The 19,545-nt window shown below is 35.2% G+C and overlaps 2 protein-coding genes across 3 annotated transcripts; one reads left to right on the plus strand and one right to left on the minus strand.

Moving 5' to 3' along the window:
• Positions 1-2,325: 2,325 nt before the first annotated feature.
• Positions 2,326-19,545, minus strand: LOC117611952 (uncharacterized). Of its 2 annotated transcripts, none has more exons than XM_034340477.2 (9): positions 19,332-19,545; positions 9,629-10,051; positions 6,520-8,615; positions 5,457-5,942; positions 4,915-5,065; positions 4,276-4,718; positions 3,818-4,184; positions 3,336-3,663; positions 2,326-3,027 (listed from the first exon to the last, which is right to left on the minus strand). In XM_034340477.2, the coding sequence occupies exons 1-9, from the start codon at positions 19,462-19,464 to the stop codon at positions 2,769-2,771; spliced, it is 4,686 nt and encodes a 1,561-aa protein (XP_034196368.2). In that variant the 5' UTR covers positions 19,465-19,545; the 3' UTR covers positions 2,326-2,768. The 2 variants fall into 2 exon arrangements, with proteins under 2 accessions (XP_034196368.2, XP_034196367.2); XM_034340476.2 differs by having other exon boundaries at positions 4,915-5,092; positions 19,332-19,544.
• Positions 10,516-18,636, plus strand: LOC117611954 (uncharacterized). Its single transcript, XM_034340481.2, has 13 exons — positions 10,516-11,348; positions 11,507-11,595; positions 11,880-11,962; positions 12,027-12,128; positions 12,187-12,316; positions 13,644-13,850; positions 16,577-16,671; positions 16,780-17,091; positions 17,197-17,540; positions 17,635-17,794; positions 17,867-17,993; positions 18,059-18,232; positions 18,357-18,636. Exons 1-13 carry the CDS (start codon positions 11,041-11,043, stop codon positions 18,542-18,544), a joined length of 2,319 nt encoding a protein of 772 aa, XP_034196372.2. The 5' UTR covers positions 10,516-11,040; the 3' UTR covers positions 18,545-18,636.

Below are 19,545 nucleotides of genomic sequence, written 5' to 3' on the forward strand. Positions count from 1 at the left end.
ATGGATACGCTTTGCTAACGATTAGATCAAACCAAACGCGTGATTCGTTCTTAAAATTCCCATGGGTGTACCAGGTCTTACAAATGAAGATAAATTAATGAAATCTTTGGTAGAAGACTAAAATAAAAATTCGAATAAAAATTGAGATTAGTCTGCTGAAATTTGACCACTATTACTGCTACATAGTTTCTTCTACATGGCAATGTATCCACAGATTCCTCAGTCGAATCTCAATTTTTGGAAAAACGTAAGGTACCTAACAGTGTCACGATATCTGGCCCATTTCAAATGGCAGACAATTTCGGGAACTCGTTATCAGTGTCAGCACGTTATTCGAAATGAATGGTTAACCACGTTAACGGGGTCATAAATGCGTACACTGGCCAAAAGCTGAAGATTAATTTGAAACTCGAATTTGATCGCCAAATCTTGATAAAGTAAAACGAACAACGGATTCGTAATCCCGGAAAATAGCGCGAGATGGATATGTGCCAAAAAATCGCCTGTCCAATCTGAAGGATCGAACAGGCAAAAATCCAAATTTCCAAAATTCATGCAACGATCAGTTTCCTACTGATCCATAGGATTAAAATTCAATCTTTTGCAGATGAATTTAAAACAGTTCTAATCTTGCCTGTGTCATTTAATTAAAAACTAAAATCCACACACAATTTTTTTTTCAAATTCAAACCTTTTAGTAATAATTCCTGTCAGTTTTGCGCAAAATTCAATTTGCAACGTATAAAATAACAGAAATGGTTAAAATCTTGTTTATTTTCAATGTTTACTGAACAAAAACCTGCTATGCGTTTCACGTTTGAAAATTCCTATTTAATTAACGACACTCGAATAAAAAGTTTATATAAATGTCATAGAATTATTCTACGACTATTAAATACATGATATTTTAAAAAATAAAAAAATAAAATAAAAAAAATAAAAAATAGGAAAGCATGCCTCAAATCTCAACTCAACAAGGAATTAAGGAGTACAAGTATTATCGTTGGGCTAAAAAGAAAAGGCATGAACTCGTAACAACGTGGATTCAATAAACTTCAACAACAAAAGGATACATAGAAGGGTAAGTGCAGCAAGGTGCAAAAACTAACACGATTGCGTTCACAATGGCCTTGCAACATAAAATCGTAATATCTCGAGCAACCAAGTTGAAGTTACAACGAAAAGTGGCCATTAACCGTCATAAATACCGATAGTTAAACCGGGTAGAAAGGTTTCACGAGGGAAATTTAGTTGATGAGATTCCAGAAACGAGAACAGGAAACAATGGTTCAATAAGTCAGAATAAAACAATTGACACACTTATGTGAAATATTTGATAATTTCCAAATTCTACAAATTTACAGAAGACCTCAGTAGAAATTATTTGTCTCAAAAGTTTGAAATCTTCATTTAAGAAATTACTATAAAATTGAAAAAATTCATCTAAATTAATTACTATCTGTTCCATAAATTTGATCAGCATATAATTGCCGATTTGAAGAACCGAAAGATAAATAAGGTCATGTAAATATTATTTTACCTAGTTTCATTGCAACAGGGTTAAAACTGAACCGAAAACTACTCAACTGTTTCAGAAACGCAAAACCGTACAACAATTGCATGTGCAAAGGCAGTGCCTGTGCCTCTGAGAAGCCACGAAGTATCGCGAAAAACTTTAGTTTTGCCGCGACGATAAATCATCGTGAAATTCGCCCGGGCTGACAGGCATGTAGTTTTACGAGGGACTGCACGCAAAATGCAAAACAGCCCCGCAGCAACCTTATGGGCTTGCACCGCAATTAATTAGCGTTTCGTGATACCCGTGCATGTGCCGAACCGCTCTCTTTTTTTTTTTCTTTTTTATGTCAGCTAACTAAAAACTGCTCGCACGATAAGCTAACGCCATTCGATGATCCCCCGGGACGTGGTAGCACGGTTTTAAAAAGGACATGTAAGATCCGACCTATGATTACCACACGTTTACGACGGAACTGTTCCAGAAAGGAAATCAAAGATAAGAAGTTTAACCACTGGAAAACATTTTTTTTTTTCAAGTTCAATATGTTTATATTTATGAATCTTTCTACCCCCCAAAAAAATATAATTAAATGTGTTAATTTAATTTCTATCGTACCTAATAGGAGAATTTTTATATTAAACAAGAGAAAAGAACAGGAATATATGTACAAAGGAAAGGGTACGACATAATAAAGTCTCCCTGCTACAAGAATAACCATATTTTATTAAAAGTCTTGCACACATGAGAACGTACAGCTAACTTCTCAGAATGCAAGGGCGTCTTTGAAAAAATTTATATATCCTATGTACTTTAGACTCATTTATAAATCATTTATAAATTGTATATTTACAATAAACAATACGATTAACCTTCGTAACTTTACTTTCATCTAAAAACACCCCTCTTTTATCACGTGTGTTTACACTCTTTCAATGTTTCATCCTAGAACACCCTCTTTGAAAACCCAAATTGAACGCCTTAAGCGATGTGCTCGAAAATTTTCATAGTTGACTAAACTCTGAAATAGCCCTAAGCGATCATTATTAACACCGTACGAAGGAACAATCGAGTGTGGCGAAATTTTCGATAGAATATCCTAACGCAACCTTTGTACAGAAACAAATTTTTTGATTTTCATCGTCCATCAAACGTCAGGTACAATGGCCAGCATCAACCTGATCAACAACTGTTAAGTCCCCCCACCGTAACCATGATTTATAAATTACAAATTGGGACGATCATTTGTTAATCATGATTTTCGTACAAAACCAGCCTTTGGCGGTGGCCCGACGGTTTTTTCCGCTATAGGCGCGGTTGGATCCATCCCCGTGGGAGACACCGATGGCCTTATTTCACACTTGGTAGTTGAAGAGGTAGACGACACTACAGACATAGAAGGGGACGTCCTTTCTATCGACAGTGTCTGTTGAGGAAGTTGTGCGTCTGTTTGGATACCAGCTGAACCGTATATTTCCTTCAAAATCATCAGCATTGTGTCCTCGGACTCCCTGTACAAACAAAACACTTGCAAAGTTGAATATCTATTCTTCTTTCTTTAATTATTTCATTAAAGTGAATCTGTGATGTGTTTATGTTTATTAGGTTACTGCATATCAAATGGGTGATTTTGAAATATAGGAAGTCTAGCACAATTTCATGACATAAATGAGCTTACGCTGGATCAATTTAAAGCTTGAAGTATAATACGATGTAAATGACCATATACATGCACCTTTCGTTGACGTTCTTAATACAAATGGCTTATCATATAATGGCAGTATTTCGTGACGTAAATAATATAAACAATTTTACTAACCAGTAGCACACGTGACTTGTCAAGGCAAAAATATATTCGTTGATATATTCGAACGGCGCTTCCTGAAGAACGTAATCTATTCTTCGACCACCGTTCAATTTACCGATTTTTAACTCAGCACCACCGTCGTCGTTATTTTGTTGATCTGTCACCGGTGGCGTTTGTTGCAACTGTTCTTCGACAACTTTGTCAATTTCCCGTTCGAGCAAAGTGTTATCGGGCCGATGGAACAGGGCTAATTGATAAACCGAATTCCATGTGTTCTTCACGGAATCGATCACTTTTTGCTTTAGATCCGCTCCAACGCGAGCCATTGTTTCTTTCAATTCTAAAATTCAGGTCAATTATTAAGAAAATAATTTTAGCAAATTCATGCGCCTTTTTGAAGATATTGCTTTACGACTCCATTCATTTTTATAAATAGCTGAGTGAGAAAATGATTTTGACCAATAGAAACGACGATAAACCCACCGATTACTTACCCAAATGCATTCTCTTTCGTCCTTTGTGATGAGGAATTAACATTGGCCGATATTTGTTAGCTTCCGGATTGATCAGAGCTTCTACTCTATACGCAACAGGATCGAACGGATGAAAGATATTGAAAAAAGCTGGGCACGTTGGCAATATAAAATCTTCCCCAAGCATATCGATACCTCGAACCGTCACGAACATACCGACAGGGCTACCGAGAGCGAAAAAGGCACGTGGGTGAAAATTTAATTGCGGATAATTTATATAAGGCTGTCCAGTCCCGGCAACACCCATCACGTAATTTATCTTTTTACTAAGACTCCGTTTTAAAATTCGATTAGGCGACGGTTGAGATGGATCAGTCTCCTCGTTCTTCTGCAACAGAAATAAAACACAAAATTGTGTTATTATATCTTTTGTCGCAATTTTTTAACAAAGCCTGAAATAAGTATTTATTTTTCCTTACTTGATCCTCGTTAGCTTCCCGATTATCTTCGTTCGATTTATCTTTAGGCAATGGTGTCTGATGGCACAAAAGATCGAATAAAATCAAACTACCCAACGAATGACCACCAAGATAAATTCCACCATTGAAATCTGGATTTCTCTCTTGGAAAAGAGTGTACAGTCTATTTATCTCGATGCCAACAGTCTGCATGATAGTTTGACAGTACACGGGACTAGTATAGAAAAGTATGTCTAGTAATGTATCGTTGGTGAAGTGCCGTAATTTTGGTATACTCTCTAATGTAATTGCTTGTAGCTTTTTGTCAATTCCAGTGTCCTCCGAGTGCAGTGTCGTGTGCCAAGAAATCGGTAAAACTTCTATCCGATTCACGACCCTCTGTTCACTGGCAGTTCGGTAATGGGATTGAACTAACTGCAAAGATATGCTTCGAAATTCATCCACTGTAATCATACGATTTGTCCTTATTACTAAATCTGATGTGAAATTATATTAAATAATGTTTGGTAAACTTGAGTACTGATGTAATTCTTCAAAAGTAAAAAATTCTTTTTAATTCATAAATAAGAGTTTACTATAATTTTTGAAAAATCAATCAGTGCTCAGATTTATATATTATTTTATTGATTTAGGACGTACCAACTTCTTCTACGGTTCGGAATTTCAAGTCACAAACGCTTCCGATACCGTGAACGAGGAACAAAAGATGATCCACTTTTTCAGGTTCCCCGTCTTCGATATGAAACTCGTCCATACCTCTTTTAATCACCCTGGGTCTACTACCAGCACCCTGTAAATATGCACTGTCCTCTGAGCCCTGTACAAATTGGGATTGAACATTTCCAACAGAGCCATGCGTGCGTGATTGAAAAAAAAAAAAAGAATGCGTATAAGCGGGATATAATATAAAATCTAGAATTTCTTTTTTTTTTTGTCAAAAATTATTCTAAATTTCTAAAGCTAATATTAAAGCACACGCGTTTCACTGAAGCTATAAATTAAATGTTTCTTAACTGTAAAAGCAGTTTGCATTAGACACAATAGTGAAAGCGTGTTTAACTGAAGTACTTCGATAATTAGTTAACATTTGATGGGTATTATTGATAAACGCAAAGAAATAATTAACCCTTGGATGATGGTACAACAAATATTTTCAAATTACAGTTAGAAGAAAAATTTACCGTGCTATTGCCCCAGGATGCAACTAATTCCTGAGAGCTAGGTGTCAAATAATGAACCTGAACCGTGGCACTATGGAAGATAATGTATTCCCCATTGTTTAGATCAATCCTTCGGTTCCAATTATTCGTTATACACGCTTGTTTATACTCTTCCTCGAGTTTCAGGGCAGTGCTCTCATCGTAAGGAACGTATCTCGATTCTGTTGGTCCTTTGTAGAACCATGAACATCGTCTAACTTCCGTGGATTTTCCGCTCCAATAAACAGGAGATCTTTGACGTCGTAAAATGTCAACATCGTAACGACCCCCGTCGGTGGCGACCGTCGTTTCAGGGGTGATTTCGGTGGAATTATAAACCTCTTCTAAGCGAAGGCTATCTCGCATGGAGAAAGGAAGCCATAACACTTTGTGTTCCACCTCCTTGCGATAAAACCAATGGTGGTACACCGATCTGTACTGCATACGTTTATCTGACGGACCAGCAGCCTGAAATTTATTACGAACCGATGGGTATTCACGGTTTCTATTGGTTACGGTGGAAAAAACTATGGTTTAAAATTCATTAACGCAAAGCTAAAATATTCTTATTTTACGCAAGAGTAATTTATTTCTTACTTTCTCGAACGTAATAACTTTACGATTACGCAAGCGAAGAAATCAGATTTTCTAACATGTTAGTTATCATTCACTCTTTAATTCCTTCTTTCACTGCTTTAATTAGATCAATTGTACAATTAAAAAATGTAATAACGTTATGAAACGATTACTATTACATAAATTCATGCGTACAGAAGTGATCGTTATTCGTAAATGAATAAAAAATGATAATAAATTATATTTGTTTGTGTATGCATTCTAAAGCAGACTTTGATAATTTTCTGACTATCTTAACATTAGGTGACCATGAGAATCTATTACAAAATGATTAATAACCTGACAGCCACAGTGAAAATAACTGTACCTAATATATTTATTTTATGATATTCTGAATTAATCAGCATAAATTGAGGTAGGTAAGCTGGGAGAACGTAAATTGATCAATTATTTGAATTAGATATCTTACCAAATTCTGAAAACTAGTAGGCACACCGTCGGTACCGGTCCGCCCAGCCAGCGGGTTAATTGACATTTGAACTGGACTCAAAGTAGCCGAACCAGTGGGTTCAGGCACCGTTGTCATCACAACTGAAGGAAGGAACGCACTTCCGATTCCCCCTGGTATTTCTTGTGTATTCACTAATCCAGGTAAATTATCAAAATAACCTTGAGTTTGATTCACAACCGGTGAACCATAGAACTGATGCGTGGATATATGTTTCTGCAATTCGGTGGGAAATTGCGCAGGGTTATAAAACAAAGGTGGCTGTGGTGATGAAGTCGACGAACTACATGTTTCCACCATAGACCCTTGATTACTGTCCCATGGATTTCGTGGATGACTAACGAAAGAGGTAGTCAATGGCACTTGCTGCAGATCGTTTCTCAAAGAACTTGTCGATAAATCAACATTCGTGTTGAAGAACGTGCTGGCAGGCGGTGTGAACGTATTTAAAGCCTCAGAAAACGTGTTCAAATTTGATCTCTGGTCTGCGAAGAAATCAGCACTCGATGGGAAAGACTGTGTCTGAAAGTACTGTTGCGATGAAACACCATCACTTTGCGATGCATCGATCTTTTCGTGTGCACCACTTGATTCTTGATGACTCAAGTTAGATCGCGATGCTTCCTGACTCGCTATAGGGTCACTCAACGTGTCTACCTTTGGCGAATCACTATTTTCCCTGATGTTATCCGACTTTACAACGCTAGGGCTTCCGACAGTTCGATCTTCCGCTTCACTTCTGTCAGGTTTCGTCGATAAATCCTCCTTCTGTTCGGCCAACAAGTGTTCTAACTTTTCCGAAACTTGAACCGCAGAAACTGGGCCGAACGTTACGGTAGGTTTCTTTTCTGCGGTGGATTGAGTTACGTTCTGTTTTAAAATCGAATCCGACCGAGTCGAGCTGTTATTTGCTTCTTTCTCCAAGTTGGGCGTCCTTGAGGAATCTCGCTTACTCGTGTAACCATCGAAACCGAAGAAGGAAACGTTGGCTGGTGTATTTTGAGGAGTAGCGGGTTCCGGAAATTCTGAGAAGATCGGTTGAGAGGATGATAAAGAAACACGTGGCTTCTCGGATAGGGAAACGCTGTCGCTGGCTGGATTTTTATTTTGAGATATTCTACGAGAAGGGTCAATCGATCCTGTTGTCAGTGGACTAGCTCTGAACGATTCTTGCTGAGAATTTGACTCGGATAGTTCTGGAGTTGAATGTTGTATCGATGGCGAAGATGTAGTAACTGATGGTTTGATGAATTGAGTACTTTGAGTCAATGGCACAGGTTGGTGACTCTGAGTCGACGAAATTGGTTGACTACTTTGAGAAGATGAAACTGATTGATAAGTTTGAGTCAATGATACAGATTGATAACTTTGTGGCGATGGAGTTGGCTGTTTACTTGAAGTTGGCGAGACCGATTTACTACTTTGAGTAGAAGCATTCGAGTGGTAATTTTGAGTCGACGAAATTGGCTGAAAGCTTCCAGTAGATGTAATTGACTGGTAACTTTGAGTCAGCGGCACGGATTGATTATTTTGAGTTAACTGAACTGGCTGATTACCTTGACTCAACGACACAGGTTTGTAATTTTGAATCAATGGCACGGATTGGTGACTCTGAGTCGATAAAACTGGTTGAGTACTTTGAATTAACGGGACAGATTGGTAATCTTGAATCGATGGTACCGGCTGCTGAATTTCAGTCGAAGGGATCGATTGATTACTTTGGATGGGTGAAACTGATTTATAACTTTGAGTAGATATAGTTGACTGGAAACTTTGAGTCGATGGAACCGGTTGATGATTTTGAGTCGCTGGAACCGACTGGTAAGTTTGAGTCAACGGCACAGATTGGTAATTTTGAGTCGTTGGAACAGACTCGTAAGTTTGAGACGGAGAACCGATTTGGTTAGGATTAAATATAGTCGGAACCGCGACACTCTGAGGAACGAATGCTGACTGTACCACTGGAGTTGAATACTGCTTGGAAGTATTCGAAGTTAAATCAGGTGGTGGCGCATATTTCAGACGTCGTTGATTGCCCAATCGATACGAAATAGGTCCTGAAAAAATAAATTCTCTCCTTTAACAGTGACACCACGTTACTGTTCTAGGATTAAAGCAGTATGTTTCAATTCAAAACAAAATTTTTTAATCGAAATAAAAGCTATCAGGAGATTCTAATCTACTTATACAAAGATGAAAATTTCCTACTCAAACAAGAAATTATTTCTAGAAAAGAAAATCAATGAGTTCATATCATTTCAACATTCTTATCCCACGTGTTTACAGAAGACTATCTTTTTTTCAAAAATGAAAAACTTATTCATTAGCTTTTATTTACAGCTTTCCTATGTATACTATATGTAGAAGAAACACGTCATTCAAAAGATAACAAAATTGACAAGTTATAAACGCCTCTAGTCTTTAACAGAAAACGCTTTGTATAGACGTATCATATACGTGTGCGTTTAAACTGTATTCAAAGTTCAAAGTCCATTGCATTCGTTAACGTAATCGATGCATTTTTTCGCAAAAAACCTAAGACGCTATTAACACATTCTTTTCGGGCGTCCACCACATAAAACGGGCAATTTTATCAGATTCGTGCGTGAAATTACGTTTCTCGTAAAATAGCTATAACGTCGGAACTATTGATCACGTCTCACAACGGTTGACGCTTAATTTTTACTGTACAACGCGTTTTAAACGTCTCCCGCTCTCTACCAACAGTATGCAAAAGACGCGTTTAAGCGTCTCCCGCAAATAACGTATTAAAAATCATAAGACAATAAGACATTAAATCAGTCATTATTAATCTATAATTTGTTCAGTGATTAGATAACGATTGATATGGTCAATTCTAAGAGAAAAAAAATATCTTTGGTAAGCAGAATACACATATCTGAATTTCTTTGACAAACATAACGTAATTAACATTTTAACGTCAACGTTGACTCATTTATTATAAATCTAATCCAACGAGGAGGAAGTGAAATACTAAACTATTATTGCATAGAATTTCAGCGTCAACAACACGTTTCTAACCAGGAAGTTTAGAAATTTACAAACTTACCGTTAGTCGACGAAGGAAGCGTGGGCGGCAAGGTCGGTTGCGGAGGAGCTGACACACTTCCGGTACTGCCTTCAGCGGACCCCACGAAATTCGTACGTCGAGGATCGTGAAAATTTGCAATTATTGGCGGTGACGTGTCTCTTAGAGAATCACGAGGTTCGTGCGAAGGCACATAAGGATTACTACTCTGGTGTTCTTGCTGTCTATTCGTCTGAGATCCTGGGGAATCACCCGTTATTGACGACAGAGTCAAATTTGGCAAAGAAGACAGGATAGATGTAAAGTATCCTTGTTTTGCTGGCTGATTTACTGAATTCTTGTTCTCGTCGGAATTCAAAGGAATAGGTGTGAATTCGTTCTCTGCATCGGTTGAAGTCTTTTGATTGATTGGTTCCTGCCCTACGAAGCTGTCCAATTCAGCATCTAATACAGAAATTTTTATTATCAGTCGAGTCCTTCGTCAAAGAATTTCGTTTCGCTTTGAACAAATGTGAACGGGTTACACTCAGTTCATATTGCAATAGTACAATTGTTGTTGTTTTTCTAATATTACATAGATTTCTTTCAAGATGATTGCGACACATTTGTAGTCATTGACGTAATATTACGCTTCTTCTGATCCATACCTGGTTACTAAAAACGTAGACATAAAAACCACCAAATCCATTTTCTAAGAAACAAATCTCCTTCCACTTCAGTTCTTAGAAGACATTAGGACAAATGACCTAGATTCCTAAAACTCTATTACCTACAGGCATAAACTTACATTTATAAACTTAATTTATACACTGTTATTTATTGTATTCGTGAATATAAGAATTTTAAATAATTTAATGAACCATAAGAAAGGAATGTTATTAATCCAATCTCATATTTCTTTGCACCCCAAAAAATATATAGAAATAATTCCTACATTTTAGGTCCACATAGAAATACTAAAATTTCAAAATATTAGGTGGATATATAATTTTGTGGAGCACCATATAAGTTTCATCACAAATGTCACTCCACATTGGAAGGTGTTAAAGGTCTCATAGTTCCTAATAACCGTAAAGACGTCAGCTGGATTATTCAGAAACGGTCAATATTGAACAGGATACAATGAACGTAAGTCATTGAAATGACAAAGATAAAGCTGGTGTCTCTTTTTACTCGTGTCGATCGCGCTAGGCATCCTGACAGACCTCGAATTACTTCGATTTCTATACACTCTATCACATCCTGTACACGTCAAACACCTGCGATTGTGCAACGAAAGCACGTTTACACCTAGATTTACTTTGTCTGTCGTGTTATCATTCGAACGGACACATTACCCTTTTGTAAACGACCAAGCCCGGAAACCTTATAAAGTAACTTAACTCGATTTTTATTGCCAGTCGCCCGTTAAGATTCTTCCCGAAACATTCGTCATGTATTCGCAAGCATTATTTTTCTATTCGGTGATCTATTATAGTATCGTTCGCGTTCAGTGTACCGCGATCTTTCTTACCACCCCACCTGTAAATCCTATCGATAGAGATTCCAGGGACAGGTGGAAATTTTTGGAAGAAAATGTGCCGGTGGAAGAAGGCTCACCACCGTTTGATTGGAAGTTTCAAAGAGAATTACCTTACGAGGGTGTTTCGATAGGAGGTTGGGTCAATAATGAATTCTTTCAGAAGTTCAGAGAAGACAAGGGTGAAGGAACTGTGCTGTTCTCGGTGGACGAATGCTCTAGGTATTTATAGATACTCAGGATATTTAACAGGGTATATCTACTTGGATACTTCCAAATTTTCGATATTCCTTTAAAATATAAACTTAATTTAATCGAAGTAAAATTAATAATGTTAAAACATGTGGCAATTTACTTTAGTATATTCTTTTGATACAAAGGTACTGTATCAAAAATGGGTCCGGCAAGGATGACGAGGATTTTCAATATATAAATCTGTTTTGGACTGTTAATATTACAGATATAACGGGTAAGAAATGCTGAAAATGCAGCGTACTATTCTAATCTTGAAGATAAGTCAAAGAAGTTTGTAAAAAAAAAATTAACTCTAGCTATCATCGACAAATAGAGAATCTTACATAAAGTATCAGCGACGTTGTGTCTACATCACTAATTTCTGATTTGGCTATCAATCACAGATACAGACATAATATTTAGCTAATAATACATTCAATAACAAAACTACAAACTTTTATTTGCTACTGTTACTATATAAAAAAAAATAAAATCAAACTTTAATTACAAACATTTCAGGCGATCTTTTATCAAATGATCTGTCAAGATTAATGCCAGAAACAAATGTGCAAGGTTCGAACAACAGCCTCGGAAAATGTCAGGTAAAGTTTAGTTTAATTTGTACAAACACTCCAAAGGCATTCGCAATTTTCTTTATACTTTTAGATTTACCTTGACCTGGATTGCAACACAACTGAAACAGGAACTGCAACGAATGATATGAAAAATATATCTAAAAACGTTAACAAACCCGATTTTCAACCCTCTGTACGTATAATTTATTATATAAAATGATATATTAATTAAGTCCATTATCTTTTACCAGGTAAAATTAGTGGAAAGATATAATTTAAATAACCATACTGAAATAAAGTTTATGGTGGATACTGTGATAAACAGAATTATCATAAATGTGGATGGGAATGTTTCAAATGCTATGATTCGAGTACCAATTGGTAAGTGATCATAAAATTTTAATTAAATATTCTAAAAAATTGGAGAACATTGGTTGAAGTGATCAACATTTTAATTTCTGGATCATATCTAATAATTTTTCATTAATTAAAAAAAAATAGAAACTGTTGTTTATTCCATAGAAAATGACCTATTCAGTTATAAATAAGTTTGATAAATATTAGAAAATATGCCTACTGAATGTCATAAAATTTATTGAAAAATTTATTGTGATTGCGAATGCTATTTGGTGAAATTTCTCGTTGAATTTAACACATCAATCGAAGCATCGATTGTATAGATTATAATTAATCGATACAGGAATTAACAAATGCATAGGTGAAGGTTGCAACTCTAACCACGTGCTTTAGTTCTATCGTTTCTAATACGGCCACGTTCGCTGTGTAACGTAAACTAAAAATAATTTTCGACACTGGGGTACGTAGGTTGGCCCGGTGAAATTATAGCACTAGACAATTTCACGTATGCGTTCATTGTAAGGCAGGTGCGCGTGTTTTAATAAAAATGCTTATTAGTATCTCTACGATAATGAATAATAATTATTCAGCGATTCTAATTATTAGAAGGAAAGATCCCAAATTTGAAAATTTCAAAAATTATAAAGCTTTGTGAATATACGGAGGATATTCTCCTAATTGCAACACAATTTTATAACTCTGCAATTTTCAATCCAAGAGGATAAAAATACCCTTAAACCTTCCATCGCTTTTCTTTCTTTGCTCCGAAAAAATTTTACAAACAAAAGTTTCTTGTTTTAATATTAAAAAAATTGTTTTTATTATATATTTTATAAGGGCGTTTACTATCCTCATAAGCTAAAAACGAACACCAGTAAAGGAACTGCGTGTTAATCAAAAGGCCATCTACATATTCATAAAGTTTCGTCATTTCTTTTTAATCTTCCTTCCATTCTTCCCTTATTAGTTTATTATACACACCTACCTTATATTGTACTATCGCACACTCTTGTTTCACGTCAGACATTAATTTCCACGAATAACGAATCTAATTCCTCAATAAAAAATGACAAACGTATGATAGCCAATATGTTACTCTCACTGTACATCAACAATTTCACATATAGCCTACCGTTCACGAGTATCGACCCCACCATGATCTGGAAGAATTCCTTTCAATCGTTTTCACCATGAAAATCTAACCAAACAACCCTTCACACAGAAATGTTCATCGCTATTTGTTCTCCTATAAATATAATCCTCCCAGGAAATGACGTTTGCATGCTTTTATATTAACGATAGAAAGACAAGTACACGGAATTTCTTGTTTTTTAATTAACTAATGCAACAGCTTCGAGGAACGGTCGTGAAACAATGATCACTTGGACACGCAAGGGCTACGCGAATGGGGTCAGAATCGACACACGAAACCCGCCACCTGGCGAGTGGTGGATGAAACTCGTAGGGGATGATAACGCGAAATACCACTTCCAGGTTGAGGGCGTCATCGAAGAGAACCCTCCGGGCAAACTGTTTTCTCCGGCACCGAGAATAAGTGGTAAGTGAACATTTTTGTCAACGATAGGGGGTTTAGAAACCTGAATTGTTCATACTTAAGGTGGAATTTTGATTTACAGTATTTTTTACGTAAAGGGTTCAATATATAATACTTTTCAATGTATCGATCAAAAGTCAGATCTCCACGCGTGAAAGACAATAACAATTCAATTATCAATACTACATAGAACACCATACATGTCAATAAACGTATCCATCAAAAGAACAAAGAGTGATACGTTTTGTTTTACCAGAATAAAAAAATGTTGATAGGAGTCATCTGTTCCCATTCAGAAGCGGTAAAATCAAAGGAAATATAACAACAGGCAGTATTCTGTTTCAAACCATACTGCTTCTCGTATAGAGATTCTATACCGTACATCGTAATTGTTTTTGATAGAGAAAATCTTTTAATATTCCTTTTGACAAATTTTTTTTAAAGATGAAATATTAGATCTCTTTAAACATGGAAGCCAAAAATAAAATTAGAATTATTTAATGTCAACATAAACTTCAATCTCATTATTTGTTTTAAGACTGCAGAAATTATTCTCAAGTCACGAACCGTACAAAAACAAAAGGCGAGCCGAATTTAGCCCATCGACCATACTTTGCTGACCCAGGCTACAGTAGATAAATATCCTAACACTTTGGCCACCATGACTAATTAAGCAAATATAAACGGTAGTTTTAAGTTAAATTCTACTGAAATAGCAAATTAAAGTATTATATTAAAGAATCAATCTTTTTTATTAATTATTAATCAAAATTTAAAGCACCTGTCGCCAGTGACCATCATGATAGCCAACGTGTAATTATAATAATTTATGACATAATCTGCGGTACTAGATATGGCTGTATCTACTGTGGTCAACACGTTGGCTGCCACAGTGAATACGGACGTACGTAGTAAGACCCCACAATGACCATTATCAAGGATACTATAATTTTTTTAATTTCTGCTATTAGCATACCATTTTACATTAATAACGTAATAGTGATAATAAAATTTTCTTTCCTAATAATACAACCAAAAATTTGGATCACCAGTCAGTGATAGTTTCCATAATACAACTTTCTGAACAATGATACCAAAGTGTACAAATTTGAATCAATCACTGGTGACCTCCACAACACAAATTTAAAAGAGGTTCAGAAAGTGCATAGAGAAAGAAAAATGCATACACTTCTCTGAAACAATACAAGGTGCAATACACTTGGTGTAGCCTGGTTTCTTAATGGCAACTCATCGATCCGTAGCTCGTGACACAACGAAAGCTTACCTCGATGCAATCAATGGACGCGAACAAGACGTAACTAATCGCGAAAAAATGAACGAAGGATAACGGACACTCGGTTTGCGAATCGTCGACGAAACGGCATCGAGTATGCACGCGTCGTTCTCCACAGTGTTCCCGACGCCGCGTCGTCCATCTGACAACTGGCTAGGCGAAAGAACCAGCCGTTCTCACTTGCTGGCTCGAAGATACGAGCTGTTGTGCAATCCGCTATGATCGTGCCCTTTGCTCGCCAGCTCGCGTGTTCTCTTGACGCACGCGGGATTCAGGAAGGAATAAAGATTCGCTAATTTTTCTGCTGTTCAGATTAAGAACAACAGCTGGAGCGTTAGGTCAGAGATGTCCAAACCTTGCCCCGGCCTGAGTGGATCTCTCCCACTATGGCAGCAGAGCACCCCCGTCAGGGGAATTCCCCTCGACCAGACTCGGTCGGTAACATTGGTAACTGAACTCCTCAAAATACAGTCGAATAGAATTATAACTTTTCATTGCATTATTTGAAACCATTTACTGATCTCTATCACGATTGAATGATCTGAACCCTTGAAGCTAGATTGGCTTCTAAGGCTAGAACCTAAAGTACACTAAGCATAGAGGCTGGTAGCAAAAATCTATTTACTATACTCGTGTAACAAGGGGTTAATATAGTAGAATAAATGATAAACTGATGGTATAATAGGTGGTAGCAATATTACCTTATCACTATACTTTCCCATTCTACTCCAAAGATTCTATTAATTGTACCAACAAAAGTAATCTAAATAATTGGCGATAAAACATGTTTCGACACATGACCCACAAGTACTAATATTGAAACGTTCAGAAACTTTCTTTTTAAATCATTGTATTTGTCTTGTTTCAAAATTATATTGTTTCTAGTACGATGAGATCCAACCTGTTATTTTACAGTTTCTTCTATTCAGTAAGATGACTCTATCTACGTACGTAAATGCACTTGGTTTAATTCTCCACTGATAAGAGCTTTCAATGGCAACAATCTGAAGCAAAATATTTATATCCATTGAACGGGTTACGCATTCGATAGAGATGCAAATATCATTGATATTGTAACAAACAGAAATCATATTTCCTCTATATTTATAGTCATGATGGTTTATTACAAAAGCATCTTATGTCTCACTGTTATGACTTCAGGAATTTTTCTAATTAATCATACTACGCAAAATTTATTGAAATGACGTGTTAAACATTTTATAAATATAGAACATTACAAATAAACTTCCTTAAAAAATGATTCTTTAATCATTTCGCTACTGGAACCAGTCATTTTGATTGCTTTGATAGAGAACTAATAGCGACTCATCATGTGTTATGCAATTGGATTCCACTTTTTATGCCTTTTTGCCCAACAAAAATTGACGATCATTAAGAATTCAAATTATGCGGCAAATGAACAATTTTCTTTCAGGAAATAATGGCGTAATAACGATTACACCACATCGTTTAAATATTAAACGTGATCCGATTCTAAATATAGAAGAAAAATCCGACGATTTCCTGAAGGTAAAGTAAATTGAATTCTTAAAATAATAAATAAAATAAATTCCTCTTAATATATTTCAAAGAACAAACAAAATTTAACAACGACAAGCACGTAATTAATCCTTCTAGACAACCGATTCGGAAGTAATTAAGGCTGAACAACGTAATTTGGACGCAAGAAACAATTCTAAATTAGTGGATGATAGAGAGATAACTCGAGAAAGATCGTTGAAACGACGAACATTCCTCCAAGAACAAAATGAACAAGCAACAAAGGAAGAAACAAATAATAGTGAATCATCGGTGTTTATTTCTAATACTGATAATGAATTTATTAATTATGCCGAGTATGTTACTTTTATGGACGATGATGGAAACGCAACTATTCCGAAGAAATTCGATAATGGTGACCAATTATTTGAAAAAATGTTTTCAACCGAGGTAATTTTATTCATCAATCTTTTCCTAAAACATCTTTTGAATTAATCAAATAGTATGAAAGAAACTACTAATATTTATTCACTGAAAATTACTTGATTAATACAGGAACAGGAAAAAATTCGTGCAAGATCCTCAATCGATGCAGTTGATAATCTCGACATTGATAACAGTGAACCACTAAAGGCAAACAATATTGATATATCTGTGAGAAAAATAGAAACCCTGGACAATGATGAATTATCTGAAGAGCTGGTAAATTATGCCAATCAAAATACTATTGAAGAGAAAAAGATGCTCATAGAAGTAAACAGAAACAGCAATTTACTTGTCACACCAGGAACAATACACAGAATAGTTTTTGATGTAATGAACAACTGTGTTTTACCAGTTAGATATGCATTTCAAGTAAAGAGTACACCTTTTAAACTATACAATGTTCAACCCCTCTAGTAAGTGATGAGCTGCCAACTAACATTATAATTATTTATATTGTATCAAATTTGATTATACAATAATACTTCATTTATTATTATACATTTACAGTGCATGGATTTATCCTGGACAAATGAGTAAGGTAGCAGTGGATTTAATTGTACCTAATAATGCTGCACCAGATACAGCTAACACAGTTACTTTCTTTATTGTGGGCACAGAAATAAAGGAGAAATCAGTATATCTATATGTACAAGGTTCAGTTTCGAAGGTAATCATAAATACATCTATTTAAATATTAAAAAATCTCTTTCATTTAATTATTAAATGTTGCAATGTTTAGTTGACTGATGATGTTAAACCAAAGATCGAATATTCATTCAATAACAATTGTGCTGGAAAACTAGCAAAAGATCATTGCTATAAATCTCACTGGAGTATAGATGTTACAATTGAAGACTATGATTCAGGTATAAACTAGAATTTTTAATTTGTGTTTACAAATAAAAACATTTGTTCCATCTATTGATTACAGGTCTAAAGCGAGTAATTTCATCTCCAAGGAATATTTATCCACGTACAGAATTTATTAGTGGTACAAGGAGTCCTGTAACATTTTATTATTCTGCTACCTGTTGTGACACAAGTGCTAAAATTACAGCTATAGATCTACTAGATAACTATAACACCTATACAGTAGATGTTACAGGTAATAATTTATATTAATATTATTACCACAGTGGTTAATGCAAATCTTTAATCTTTTGATAAACATATGGATATATTCCAAATGTAAGTTACAATTACGATCACTCATACATTTATTCTTCTAGCATGGAATAACTTATCAGAAGCAGAGATAGCAGCTATTACAGTGGGAGCACTGTTAGCTTTATTACTTATTATTTTGATCATTATTATAATAATATACTGCTTTCGAAGAAAGAAGAGCCTTGATCTGCCTTATACACAAAGATATGGATCTAGACCTCCAGCAAGTGCTGAAAGAACTAACTTTTAATTCCTCATTTCTACTAACAAAATTTAAATTATACATGTAATATTCTTTATAATTTAGATTAACATTATAATTAAATTTTATTTGTACCACATATATTTATAGAAAATGTAAATACTTAAATTTTAACATTACTTTTATTATTACATATGACTGCAATTATACCCTCCATTTGTATTTTGTACAAATATATTTTAGAAAATAAAGATATAATTGTTATATGTATAGTGGCCTAAACATTAACGTTTATCTACCAAAGATTACATAATAAAATAAATATTACAAAATCTAAAACCTAACACTTATTTAGTGAATTATTATGAAATCATGAGACAAATTATATGAAACTGGTTAAACCTACATATCTTTGATTTGTACATTGCTGTATTTCGCAATATGGAATGTAATATAGATTCAATTTTAAAAAATGTCACAGAAATGGATCAAATATCCATATTTATTTTATGGATAAGAGTATGAAATGCAATAAATAAAATTATATGGTTTCATGATTTTAAGATTAATAAAAAGATAAATGAACACCAAAGGTGTAATGTTTGCTTCATTGCTGATCACATAAACAGAATGTATACACAGATGGTTGATTAGATACTGATGCTACCTCCAAATGTACGAAGATAGACAAAAGAAACAGACAAATAAACAAGAACGAAATCAATTAATATTATAATAGCTATTATTTATAGGTTCTGTCACGTGCTGATGAAATCAGAAAAAATATAAACCTATATACAAATGCCCCACCCAGGTGTTTCGCTGACAGACTCACCATCGCGGAGTACCGCAGGTGTAGCAGGAGTGACAGGCACCAATAATGCAGTTTCGGCAAAATTGTCGAAAGGGAAACCTTCACCAGCTGCTGTCAACAACGGATTTTTTACTTTACGTGATGCACCACTCATGTTTGCACTGACGTTTGCACCACGCGCCTGAAACTACTGCCATCAAAAGATTTCTAAATCATAAAATACTTAATTCACCAT

The sequence above is a fragment of the Osmia lignaria genome, chromosome 10, assembly GCF_051020975.1.
Source record: "Osmia lignaria lignaria isolate PbOS001 chromosome 10, iyOsmLign1, whole genome shotgun sequence".
Classification (NCBI taxonomy): domain Eukaryota; kingdom Metazoa; phylum Arthropoda; class Insecta; order Hymenoptera; family Megachilidae; genus Osmia; species Osmia lignaria.

Coding starts and splice junctions, on each gene's coding strand:
- LOC117611954 (XM_034340481.2), top strand. CDS start 11,041: ATGTATTCGCAAGCATTATTTTTCTATTCGGTGATCTATTATAGTATC. Junction 16,672..16,779: donor AATCCGACGATTTCCTGAAG/GTAAAGTAAATT, acceptor TAATCCTTCTAG/ACAACCGATTCGGAAGTAAT. Junction 17,994..18,058: donor AATTGAAGACTATGATTCAG/GTATAAACTAGA, acceptor TATTGATTACAG/GTCTAAAGCGAGTAATTTCA.
- LOC117611952 (XM_034340476.2), bottom strand. CDS start 19,464: ATGAGTGGTGCATCACGTAAAGTAAAAAATCCGTTGTTGACAGCAGCT. Junction 10,052..19,331: donor ACCTGCGGTACTCCGCGATG/GTGAGTCTGTCA, acceptor TTTCTGTATTAG/ATGCTGAATTGGACAGCTTC. Junction 3,028..3,335: donor ACAAGTCACGTGTGCTACTG/GTTAGTAAAATT, acceptor TTGTTTGTACAG/GGAGTCCGAGGACACAATGC.